Source organism: Hemitrygon akajei, chromosome 11 (assembly GCF_048418815.1).
Source record: "Hemitrygon akajei chromosome 11, sHemAka1.3, whole genome shotgun sequence".
NCBI classification, from domain to species: domain Eukaryota; kingdom Metazoa; phylum Chordata; class Chondrichthyes; order Myliobatiformes; family Dasyatidae; genus Hemitrygon; species Hemitrygon akajei.
Genome location: NC_133134.1, coordinates 21,132,235 through 21,145,197, shown reverse-complemented (window position 1 = coordinate 21,145,197; position 12,963 = coordinate 21,132,235). Strand labels below are relative to the sequence as shown.

At 44.2% G+C, this 12,963-nt stretch overlaps 1 protein-coding gene across 1 annotated transcript in view; it reads right to left on the bottom strand.

The window, feature by feature from the left end:
* The window catches only part of ciita (class II, major histocompatibility complex, transactivator), a 106,368-nt gene that overhangs the window by 17,765 nt on the left and 75,640 nt on the right, over positions 1–12,963 (bottom strand). Inside the window, exons 12-14 of the mRNA XM_073060352.1 lie at positions 10,723–10,791; positions 9,182–9,406; positions 4,269–6,000 (exon numbers count right to left, since the gene is read on the bottom strand). Coding sequence (XP_072916453.1) covers positions 4,269–6,000; positions 9,182–9,406; positions 10,723–10,791 — 2,026 coding nt within the window. The remainder of the gene's footprint in view (positions 1–4,268; positions 6,001–9,181; positions 9,407–10,722; positions 10,792–12,963) is intronic.

Sequence of the window (12,963 nt, the reverse complement as noted above, 5' to 3'; positions counted from 1 at the left end):
CTTGAACTTGAGTGTAGAATGAGCTGCCAGCAGAAGTGGTGCATGCAGGTTTGATTTCAGCATTTAAGAGAAATTTGGATAAGTACGTGGATGGGAGGAGTGTGGAAGGCTATGGTCTAGGTGAAGATCATTTGGATGAGGCAGAATAACAGTTTGGCATGGACTAGGTGAGCTGAAGGACCTGTTTCTGTACTGTAGTTCTCCATGACTCTGCTTCCACTGCTCTTGGCAGAATAGTGTTCCAAAAACTCATAACCCTCTGAGGGGAAGAAGTCCATTCACTCTGTCCTAAACAGATGAACTCTTAAAAACAGTGGCCTCTGGATCTAGATTCTCCCAGAGCAAACATACTCTCCAATGCACCCTATCGAGCCTCCTCATAAACCTTTCCCTCCACTTCCAAGATGCCACAACAAAGCATCTTGCAGCCAGTGAAATACTGTATAGCCACTGCTGTTCAAAGTATATTTATTATCAAAGTATGTACAGTTTATACAACAATGATATTCGTCTCCATACAGGCAGCCACAAAACAAAGAAACCCAATAGAATCCATCAAAGCAAAATAAGACCTTCAAACATCCAACAGACAGAGACAAGAAACAAACCACACAAACAATAAGGTAAGCAGATAGATTCATTTCTGAAGTTCATGAAAGTGAACATTGCAGCTGATTTCCAGCCTGAAACATGCTAACAACCAAATCATGTTTTTGGTTAATATTAATTGACAGAAATATCTGACCAGAATACTGGGCTAACTCCGCCAACTTCTCTCTAACTGTACCACACGATCTTTTACTTATTCCAAAGATTTGAGCTTAACATTTCACAGTAGCAGGAGGAAGTTGTAGAGGTGGGTACAAATACAACATTTGAAATATATTTGGAAAGATACATGGATAGGGAAGGCTTGTTGGGATATGGGCCAAATTATTGCTTATTTTTTAATTATCATTATTTTTTCCTCATTGTATTTGCACAGTTTGTTGTCTTTTGCACACCCACTGAATGCTCAGGCTGTTGCCGTCTTTTATCGATTCTGTTATGGTTATTATTCTTTAATGAAGTTATTGAGTATGCCCACAAGAAAATGAATTTCATAGTTGTATATGGTGACATTTACGTAGTTTGATAGTAAATATACTTTAAACTTTAACCATGTACCTAACTAAGAGTTCCTTAAATGTCCCTAATGTATCTGCCTCTATCACCACCCCCAGCAAGGCATTCCATGCACCCACCACTCTGTAAAGAACTTACCTCTGACATCCCCCCATACTTTCCTCCAATCACCTTAAAATGTTATGGCCCTTGTATCAGCCATTTCTCCTTGAGACATATGCCTCCATTACCTTGTACAACTCTATCAAGTCACCTCTTGTCCTCCTTCGCTCCAGAGGAAAAGGCCAAGCTCGCTGAACCTATCCTCAATCGACAGGCTCTCCAATCCAGGCAGCGTTCTGAAAATCTCCACTGCTCTCTCTCTCTACAGCTTCCACATCCTCCCCACAATGAGGTGACACAAAATCCCGAGTGTGGTCTAACCAAGGTTTTATGGAGCTTGCAACACCCCAAAGTGCTTTGCCAGTGTGATTACTAAACGAGAACTGGTGTGATGCCTCATCAGGATCAAAAGCGTAGCCTATATTTTGAGTTGCACCTTTAAGAGGAGGAAGACAGATCAAAAGGCATGTAGCCAATTTAATGCTCTATTTTCCTATGGTTGGGTGACATTCCAAGCAATTAGTATCACTGCATCACAGCTCAAAGAAGCTGCCTTCAAACCTGACCTCTGGTCCTGTCTGTAAATTACCTCTTAGTGCAGACAAGTGACAAAAGCATCAAGCAGAAGAAGGAGGAGTTGAGAATAAATTTCAGGGCAAGGAGATAAAATGAGGAATAGCTGGACTGATAGAATTTCTCTGCTCTGAGCTAGTATGGATTCAGTGGCCTGAGTGGCCTCTTTCTGTATCATAACAAGCATGTAGCCATCACAGTGGAACTTTTAAAAATGCTCATTCATAAGTAACAGCGTTGTTGCAAGAAAGCAGGAACTATCATCCAGGTCAGGCTCTCTTCTCACTGCTGCTATCCAGCAGAAGGTCGAGCAGCCTCAGAACTCACCACCAGGTTCAGGAACCCTCAACCATCAAGCTCCTGAACAAAAGAGGATAACTTCACTCAACTTCACTTGCCCTATCACTGAAATATTCCCACAGCTTATGAACTCACTTTCAAGGATTCTTCATCTCATTTTCTCAATGTTTATTGCTTATTTACAATACTGTGCCAAAAGCTTACGACTATATACAGTATATATAGCACGGTACCTAAGACTTTTGCACAGTTCTGTATATTACGTCTTTCCAGTTACCAAAAAACAATGAATACCACTGAGCAAATACAAAGCTAAGTACTCTTATTTCTGTTTCCTAACCACCTTCCTATTTTAGCCAATATAGAGTACTGTGCAAAATTCCAGCTATATATACATGTCTAAGACTTTTGCACAGTAATGAATTTATTATTATTATTTCTTTCTTTTTGTTAAGAAAGCAGACGGTACCAGGCTGCCAGCTTGCAATGCGGCCCAAGGTATGTTAAGAAAGTAGTTTAGAAAATAGTAAATCAAAAATAAACAAAAGACACGGATCACACACAAAATGCTGGTGGAACACAGCAGGCCAGGCAGCATCTATAGGAGAAGCACTGTCGATGTTTCGAGCCGAGACCCTTCGTCAGGACTAACTGAAAGGAAAGATAGTAAGAGATTTGAAAGTAGGAGGGGGAGGGGGATATGCGAAATGATAGGAGAAGACCGGAGGGGGTGGGGTGAAGCTGAGAGCTGGAAAGGTGATAGGCAAAAGGGATACAGAGCTGGAGAAGGGAAAGGATCATGGGATGGGAGGCCTAGGGAGAAAGAAAGGGGGAGGGGAGCACCAGAGGGAGATGGAGAACAGGCAGAGAGAGAGAAAAAAAAGAGGGGGGAAAAAAACTAAATATATAAGGGATGGAGTAAGAAGGGGAGGAGGGGCATTAACAGAAGTTAGAGAAGTCAATGTTCATGCCATCAGGTTGGAGGCTACCCAGCTGGTATATAAGGTGTTGTTCCTCCAACCTGAGTGTGGCTTCGTCTTGACAGTAGAGGAGGCCATGGATAAGACATTTCAGAATGGGAATGGGACGTGGAATTAAAATGTGTGGCCACTGGGAGATCCTGCTTTCTCTGGCGGACAGAGCGTAGGTGTTCAGCGGAACGGTCTCCCTGCGAAAAGACACGGATACTGGATATCATAAGTAAAATGGAGAGTACAGGAAATACTTGGCAGGAAAGTCTGCATCTGTGAAGAGAGAAATGGACTTTCTGGTTCAAATCAACAACCTAGCTAAAGATCATCAACCTGAAACAACCTGAAATGTCTCTCTTAGAAACAGTGAAAATTGTAATGAGATGAAAGATAATCTACGGAAGGGGTGAACTCTCACTCGGTACAGGCTTGAAGCTGGTTTTAAAAATGGAAAGTTGAATTGATGGGAAGATGATCTCAATGAGTAATGAAGTTCAGCAAAGTTCAAACCAGAAACACAGGAGATCCTGCAGATGCTGGAAAAGTTGAGCAGCACACATGAAGTGCTGGAGGAGCTCAGCAGGTCAGGGAGCATCTATGGAGGGGGATAAGCAGTCGATGTTTCAGGTCCAGACCCTTCATCAGGACTGGAGAGGAAAGGGGAGGAAATTATATTAAGAAGGTGGGGAGATGGGAAGAAGAACAAGATGGCAGGGGATAGGTGTAACCAGGTGAGGGGGAAGATGGATGGGTGGGGAAAGGGGATTGAAGTAAGAAGCTAGGAGATGATAGGTGGAAGAGGCAAGGGGCTAATGAAGAAGCAATCTGATAGGAGAGGAGAGTGGACCATGGAGTAAAGGAAGGTGAAGGGTCACTAGAGGGAGGTATTGGGCAGGTGAAGAGACGGATGGGGATAGAGGAGAACCAGAATTCATCCACCACACGTTCCCACCTTACCTCTCAGTTGGTTTCACCTATCACCTGCCAGCTTGTATTCCTTCCCCTCCCTCTGTCCCAACCTTTTTATTCTGGCTTCCTCCTTCTCCCTTTTGATTCTCAATGAAGGGTCTCGGCCCAAAACTTTGACAGTTTATTTCTTTCCATAGATGCCACCAGAGCTGCTGAAGTTCCTTCAGAACTTTGTGAAGTTCAAACCAGACCAAATTCAGCTTGCACTTGGGAACTCTGTTCACCTACCTGAAGGAGGTCACATTCTTCGATTCGATGAACTGCTTGATCCCTTGCAGGTCGATGCTCGTATCCCTTAAGTCAACGGTGAAGTTACTTGGAGCTCTCTGCATGACGTACACCAATACCAATATGTCAGAAGGGGTCAGTCGCGTACCTCTGAAGGACAACTTTTCACTCAGTTTAGCCGCCACTTGTGTGGTGAGTTCCACACTCTGTGCTTCATAAACGCAGTGACAGAGCTCCAGTAGTTTACTGGCACTGAGTGAGTTCACCTCGAGTTCAGAGAAGTATTTCCGCAAACACTTTTGTTTTTTGCTCTTAACGTTTGCCTTTGAACAACCAGAGAGACAGTTCAGAAAGGTATTTCCTTCCCTGTACGCTAGTCCTGTCAGAAACCTTCGGACAATGTCCAACCAGTCCGCCTGAGATTTCCTTCTCTTCTGCTGTAGCAGAATAATCTTAGTAAGGCCTTTACATCTGATTTCTTCTGAAAACAGTAAGTGCAGTGCTCCCAGGAAGTTCTGTAGGGAGGAATGGGAAAAGGTTTTTCCACACTCCTGCTCTTTAACTTCACCAGTCTTTAAGAAAGGTCTCAGAAGTCCATGGTTCAGAGCGAAGTTTGACATTTCTGTGGACCTGCTCGACTCCGTGCACACACATTCGTGGCGCTGCACTCCCGTGAAGGCGCGCTTGCTCACCTCCAGCAGGCTGTGCTTCTGTGCGGCAATTACGTATTGGTTCTGCGGAAAGGCAGGAGCTCCAGAGCACAGGAGGATCTGGAGAATGTTCAGAAATAAGTCGGTGAGGGTTGGTGGCAGTACTAAGCGAGCCTCTCCGTGCCGGTACTGACACTTGAGAACAAAACAGATAAACCTGCATAATAAAGGAATGTGGCATAAACTGAGCATGTACGGCTGCTGCTGAAGACACGAAACCACTTCTTCAACTACAAGACGGTCTTCAAAGTACTTGTGCAGGAACTCCTGCACGTGAGCCGGGCTGAAACCCAGCACTTCAACAATCTTGTCCACCTTGCCGAGGTATTGGTTAAAGGTCTCTTTGGGCCTCGCCGTGACGAGCACCGTGCTCCCCGTGAGCAGCTTCTTCTGCAGAATGCCTGCCAGCAGCTGCTTGACACTGCACGGCTTCTCAGCTGAGCTGCAGGCTGTGAGCTGCAGTAGGCCGTCGGGATCCTGGAGATCTTCAAAGTCATCAAAAACAAGCAGAACCTTGTGTGGGTTTTGACACAGGTACTGAAAGACTTCATCCCTGTTCTTCGGTGAAGGAAGGAATGGCTGGAAGAGTAAATCCTTTAACGTGTACTGCTTTGTGAAGTTGAGTGTCCTGCACTTAAACCAGAAAACAAATGAGAACTGCTGGAAGCTGCCGTTTACCCAGTTGTGGCAGATCCTTTGGACAATCACGCTTTTGCCAATCCCTGCTCTTCCCAACAGTGCAATTACTTTCGTTTCTTTCTGCTTTTTCCCTGAGATGTGGAAGAGATTGCCCATGTTCACGGCTCTTCTTTCTCGTTCTGCAATGTCATAGATCTTGCACTCCTTGTCCAAGCACTTTGTGGAATTCCTTCCAGACTTGGTTTCAGCTTGAACCTCCACCATTGAGACATCCACGTAAATATCTTCAAGAAGCATCTCGTCGTGCTCATGGCAAATGTAAGAATGTTGGGTAATGTCCTTCAGATATTCTTTCACCATTGTTACACAGTCTTCTACACCTTCTGCGGAAACAAGAAGAGTAAGTAGTTATATGTTACCATCCAGGCTGCAAGGTAGCATTGCAGTTATTACAGCCCAGCGAGCTGGGTACAGTCCTGTCACTGTCTGTAAGTAGATCTCCATCAGCTCTTAGCAAAAGACAAGCAACACCAAATAAACAAAGTAAGCAGAAACAAAAAGAGTTCTCTGGTTCATCTTTTTATGAGGGAGGGATGATTTCCCTTTCAGATTCCTTACTTATCCTTGGTTCTCCTGTCTGCAATGGAGTAGCAGGGTGAAGTGGTGTCATGGTCTGTTGAGGGAGATCATTGATGAGTTGGCTAGAGAGTAGCACATGGGGTGTTAAGGAGCTGGGGGTTGGGGGTGAGCAGAACAATAATCGAAACGGGACAAATTGCACTGGCTATGGCCAGTGGTTCCAAAGGGAACCATCAGGGGCAGCACAGTAGCGTAGTGGTTGGCATAATGCAATACCAGTGACAGGGATCAGATTTAGAAGAGCTCTCCGGTGTCCTTATGTTTCATCAGTCAATTTCAGAATAACGACCTTGCCATTCCCTAATTGTAGAATCATACAGCCTCTCAGCGTGCAGGGTGGCTACCCTATATTGCAATGTTTGAGAAATGAGGTTGAGAGGGAAGCCATGATGAAATGGCAGAGCAGACTCAATGGGCCAAATGGCCTAATTCTGCTCCTATGTCTACTGGTCTTAACTAAGAGATTCCTTTGGATTAATGTTTCATTTTTCCCAAGACCAGGATGTGGGCAATTCCACTGAGGTCTTCTGTGGTGCTGTGCTAATTGCCGACAATTAACTCATACACCACTTTACTAGGTACCTTCTGTACTTGACTAAGTGACTTTTAGTGCATGTCCACTGTCCTCTGCTGCTGTAGCCCACCCTCTTCAATTTTTGGCGTGTTGTGCATTCAGAAATGCTCTTCTGCACGCCACTGTTGTAATTCGTGGCTATAAGTCGCCTTCCGGTCAGCTTGAACCAGTCTGGCCATTCACCTCTGACCTCTCTCATTAACAAGGCTCACAGAACTGCTGTTTATTGGTGAGTTTTTTGTACCATTCTCTGTAACTTTCAAGACTGTTGTGTGTGAAAATCCCAGGAGATTCACAGTTGCTGCCACGTGATTGTCTGATTAGATATTTGCATTAACGAGCAGGTGTACAGGTGTCCCTAATAAAGTGGCCACTCAGTGCAAGTCTTCTAACCCATCGAAGCAGAATTGGGAAGCAGGTTGAGTTGCTGCCTCACAAACACCAGATATGTGGCTCAAGTCTGACCTCTGGTATTGCTTGGATGGATTTTACACATTCTGCCTGTGAACATTTCCTTCGGCTGCTCAACTTTCCTCCAAAGACACGCGGGTTGTACGTTAATTGTCACTACTGTGGTGATAAATGGCAGAATCTGTGGAAACCAATGGGAACGGGTGGAGAGTAACAAAATGGGACTTGTGTAGGAATTACTTTATTTATTTAGAGATCGGTCATTCGTTATGTTCCGTGTCACATGACATGAGCAACCATGGCCTTTCCATGACTATGATTGTCCTTGGCAAATTTTTCTACAGAAGTGGTTTGCCATTGGCTTCTTCTGGGCAGTGTCTTTACAAGACGGGTGACCCCGGCCATTATCAATACTCTTTAGAGATTATCTGCCTGATGTCAGTGTCGCAAAACCAGGACTTTATTGTCGCCAAACAATTGATACTAGAGCGTACAATCATCACAGCGATATTTGATTCCGCGCTTCACGCTCCCTGAAGTACAAATCGAATTAAATATAATAAAAATTTAAATTATAACTCATAATTAGAAAATAGAAAAGGGAAAGTAAGGTAGGGCAAGTCAGGTCCGGATATTTGGAAGGTACGGCCCAGATCAGGGTCAGGATCTGTTCAGCAGTCTTATCGCAGTTGGAAAGAAACTGTTCCCAAATCTGGCCGCACGAATCTCCATACTTGAGATATGGACCATCCACCACCTGCTACCATGGCTTCATGTGACCCTGATCGGTCGGCGGGCGGGTGGGTGGGGGGGGGGAGCTAATCAGGTGCCACACCTTACCGACATGTGACCTACAGGCTAGTGGAGGGAAGAAGCGCCTTACACCTCCTTTGATGCTGACGTATTTCCACCCTGGCACCCCTTTGGTTCACCGCCCTTCATAAATCAGGGCATTGAGTACAGGAGTTGGGACGTTATGTTGAAGTTGCACAAGATGCTGGTGAGGCTAAATCTAGAGTATTGTGTGCAGATCTGGTCACCTATCTACATCAAAGGTATCAATAAGCTTGAGAGAGGACAGAGGAAATTTACAAAAGATGTGTCAGGACCTGAGCACCTGAGTTATAGGGACAGGTTGAATAGGCTAGGACTTTATTCCCCGGTGTGTAGAAGAATGAAAGGAGATCTTACAGAGGTATATGTTAGGCATAGAGGTAGGGTGAAAGCATGCGGGCTTTTCCCCTCAGATTGTGAGAGGGTTTAGGGTGAAAAGTGAAATGTTTAAGGGGAATCTGAGGAGAAACTTCTTCACTCAGAGGGTGGTGAGAGTGTGGAATGAATTGCTGGCGGAAGTGGTGGATGCTGGTTCAATTGTAAAATCTAAGAGAAGTTTGGTTAGGTAAATAGATGGGGGGAGGTTTGGAGGGATATGGTCTAGGTGTAGTTAAGTGGGACAAGACTGAATATTAGGTTGGCTTGGTTTAGACGGGCTGAAGGCCTTGTTTCCAGGCTGTAGTACTCTTTTTTAAAAGAGTCAGAGAGTACTACAGCCTCTTTTTTAAAAACGAGCATTCAGCATTCTCTGTTCTCATTTCAGAGTTTTAGCATCTGCAGTGTTTAATTTCCTCTAAACTTAACTTTTACTGCTTTTCTTCTCTTTATTTCTCTGGCTTTGTTCATCTCCTTCAGTTGACATCTGCTCCAGACTGATCACAAGCTCAGTCAGTCAAGCACCACCATCACTTATCCCTTCCAACCTCCCTGTTCCTCCATATGCATACCACCTCCCCTCAACCCTACCGCGACTCCAAACCCCTTTGGTTTCAAGTCAATGCTGAAAGGTTATTGACTTCAAATGCTGCCCTTGTTTCTTTCTCCATAGATGCAGCCCGACATGTTGAATATCTCCAGCGCCTTGCATCTCAAGTCATTCCACGTACCTGGTCCCACACTGCCTACAGAGAGCGGGGTCATTGGAACGTCCACAGGTTGCGCGCTCATCGTGGTCTCCTGTGACCAATGATAGTCGGCAGATTGAGGACTGCTGTCCCCTGGGGTAGTAGGGCTGCCGACAGAACTGGCAGGAGAGGCAGCGTTGAAAATAGCAGGCGAAGCATTTCCTGGTATCACTGAAACATTCTGCGTACAGCCATTCACGGAACCACCTGTCAGACAAAACACGTGGAGATAAGAAAGTCCAGTTTAACTAACTTGGCTTGTTAGTTTGGGCGGAATGCTTAAACTGATAGACTGAGCATGTCATTAACTTTTAGGGGAATCGGATTTAAGAAGCGTCAATGAAAGCAACAACAATCAATTAAATTGAAAAAGCACACAGGTGATAGATTCCCCTGACACTGGGTCTCAACCAGTACCTGGTTTAAGGTGGTGCAACACACTGGCATCATGATGCAGTGGCCAAGCTTGCATACAAATACCTTAAAGGAAGTGGCACAGTTTTTATTCATATCTCCTGTACATATTTTCTATGAGTGAAGTTACTTTTTCAAATGAAAAGAAAACCTTGAAGCAATGTGCTCTTGGCTCACTCACTCTCAGAGGGTCATTATACCCAGGGTCTAGCAGAACTATCAATCCCATTCTCAAAAGACAGAAACTCATTAACCCCAACCTACTCAGCAACGTGCTATCACAAGGAGCTAGCTGACAATTAAGCCTTTTTAGGGGTTGGGTCATGAGGCTGAGACTCCCTCTTGATTGCATATCCAGTTTCTGGACTCTATGTTCTATTGTAATTTTAAACAAAAGGAAATTCAGGCAATGCAAAAGAAACAAATAAAATTAATTTCTTATTGATGCTTATTTTTTAATCTCCTTTATACATTGTATTTGTGTATTTATGTACAATACTTATATTAATAATATATTATCTTAGATGCTGTCTGCGAACCCCTAAGCCAAAGAAACGCGAGCCAATAGAATTCAAAGGTCAACTGATGGGGTAGCCAATCAGGACCAAGGCAAGTGAACGGGGGGGGGGGGGGGGGGGGGGGAAGAATGGGGCTACATAAACGTGAGTACTCCCAGAGAGAAACATCAACAACTGCGCACTGAGGATATCACTCAACTGGTGATGAAACGTCCTCAAGCAAATTGCCAAGCTCAGCGGACAAAGCAACATTACCTTTGTAAAACTATACAATATACTGTGATATACTACAGTCAGTACTGGATAGTGATAATATATGCATCATAATTTATGCATATTTTTGTAAGAATGATTATCTGCTATTAATTTGGTGGTAGATCTAGCTAAAATCTGGGCCAATTCACAACCAAAACTACCATTAGTTTCTGCTTAACACAAGATCAATTACTGTTAAAACATGGCAAAATCTAATCTTAATATCGCTAAGGTGAAACTGAATTGTGACGGTCAACCATAAGGGCCATGATTAGCCCTTTTGCTTACTTCCATTTAAACGTGCTGCTTCTTGAATAATGACAGAAAGTGACTCACGCTGGGAATGGTCAGGCGTTGTTTGTAGCAGGGTTGCTATTTCAAGATTTTGCGAATTTTCATTTAGAACTGGAAAAATAAAACAAACAAGCTAATCTTATAAAATGGTCCTTCATGCAAACAATTCACTTTATATAGAGAAAACATTGAAAGGCTTCTTGATTAATTAAAAAAAAACTTTGCACTAGCTATCCTAATTTGACAAAGTATTCAGGGGAGCCTTGTTCCATGCAAGAGAAGACAGCAAAGGCAGTTCTCTGCAAGGCCACTAGATGGCTCTGCTGTAGCATTAGCAGAGTAATGAAGGAACAGTTCGACAGAATGACCTGCCCTGTTGACACACAGAACAACATCATTGTTCCAAAAGGGAGATCGGGGTAATTCATTGCACCACATCACCAATCTGGCAGTTAAAATGCAAACGTCCACCAAAACTACCTCCAGTTAAAGTAAAATAATCTGTTACAGGCATATAGCATGGCAAAAGACTTCCCAAACCCATTCCAACATGTTGGTCCATAGCCTCCTCTACTGCCACAATGAGACCAAACATGTTAGAGGAGAAACATCTCATATTCCACTTGGATAGCCTCCAACCTGTGGGCATAAATATCAATTCTCAAACTTCTGGTAATTTCTCCCCCTCCCTTTTTCTATTCCCTATTCTGGTCACCCTCTTACCCCTTCCCTTCCCTTCTCCTCACCAGCCCATCACCTCCCTCTGGTTCCCCTCAATCTTCTCCTTCTTCCATGCTCTACTGTCCTCTCCCATTACATTCCTACTTCTTCAGCCCTTTGCATTTTCAACCCATCACTTTTCAGCTTCTTAATTCATTCCCTCCCACACCCACCTCCCAATTTTCCCCTCACTTATCAGCTGCCAGCTTGAACTCTTTCTCCTCCCTTCTAATTCTGGCTTTTCTCCCCTTTCTTTCCAGTCCTGATGAAGGGCCTCAGCCTGAAATGTCAACTGTTTATTCCTCTCCATAGATGCTGCCTTGCTTGCTGAGTTCCTCCAGCATTTTGTGTGTGTTGCTCTGAGTTTCCAGCACCTGCAGAATCTATGTGCTTACAGTACGTATTATAGGTAGCCTGCTTCAGTGGCACAGATAATGCTGGTCTAGTATGAAATGGGAACAACCCACTTTGCAGGGTAATTCTGTTGTTTTATCTCCTGACTTCCCTTCAATGTTATTCACTGAATGACGGACTACTTCCCTAAAACCAAGTGAATGCCGCCTGGGAATGAGGTCAACAACATAGCCATCGTCATCGAATCAAACAAAAACAGGAACTTGGAGGCACAGCTCACCCATGTCAACCAAAATGCCGTCTGGTGCGTAAGATTTTCCTGAAATCCGTCCCATAATAGCACAATGTTTTTCAGTACCACTGACTGGGGTTCAGTTCCCTCCCAATGTCTGTAAGGAGTTTGTATGTTCTCCCCACAACCACGTATGTTTCCTCGAGTTGCTCAGGTTTCCTCCCACATTCCAAACACGTATGGGTTAGTAAGCTGTGGGCATTCTGCGATGGCACCAGAAACGTGGCAACACTCGCGAGTCACCGCCTCGGACTGCGTGCCGATGATGCAAACGACACATTTCACTGAAGGTCTTGATGTAAATAAAGCCATCCTTTCTTAAAAAACTTCCTTTAATATCTTTTATCTTCCTAAGTTTGTGTTCTTATCTCAGCAATCTCCCTCATCTTCTCGTCTACGTTTGTTTGACCCTGCTGACAGTCAGTATCCTTACGCAAATGTTCACTTTCCACACTGCTCTGTGGCACATTCCCGAGCCTGCAATTCGTCATCAGCCACAAGCTCCACGGCTCTCCCCACAATTTCTAATTTCAGGTCATTCATGTGCAGCTAAAGGGAGTGCCCCTCACACCTGACCAACTGCATTGTCTTCTTTTCCAGCCTAGATCGTTGCATGCTGCTCTGCGATCAGACCTCTATACCCATGCCACCTTCCTGCTTTGCCACTTGCTGTGATCTAATAAATGGTTCCTGAAAAACTAGCTACATCCACTGCATTTTTCATCATCTCACATTTCTCATTACGACCCTCTGTTAATTTAGCAATGGATGCTTAATGTGGTCAGCTTTTTAAAACCTGTGCTGAATGGGTTTTGAGTGAGTGTTACTGTCCAGAATTCCTCACAGATGATGTTACATACAGAAGCAAATTACAGTAGATGTGCCAAATTAATGAAAGTTGCTGGTGGAAATACCTT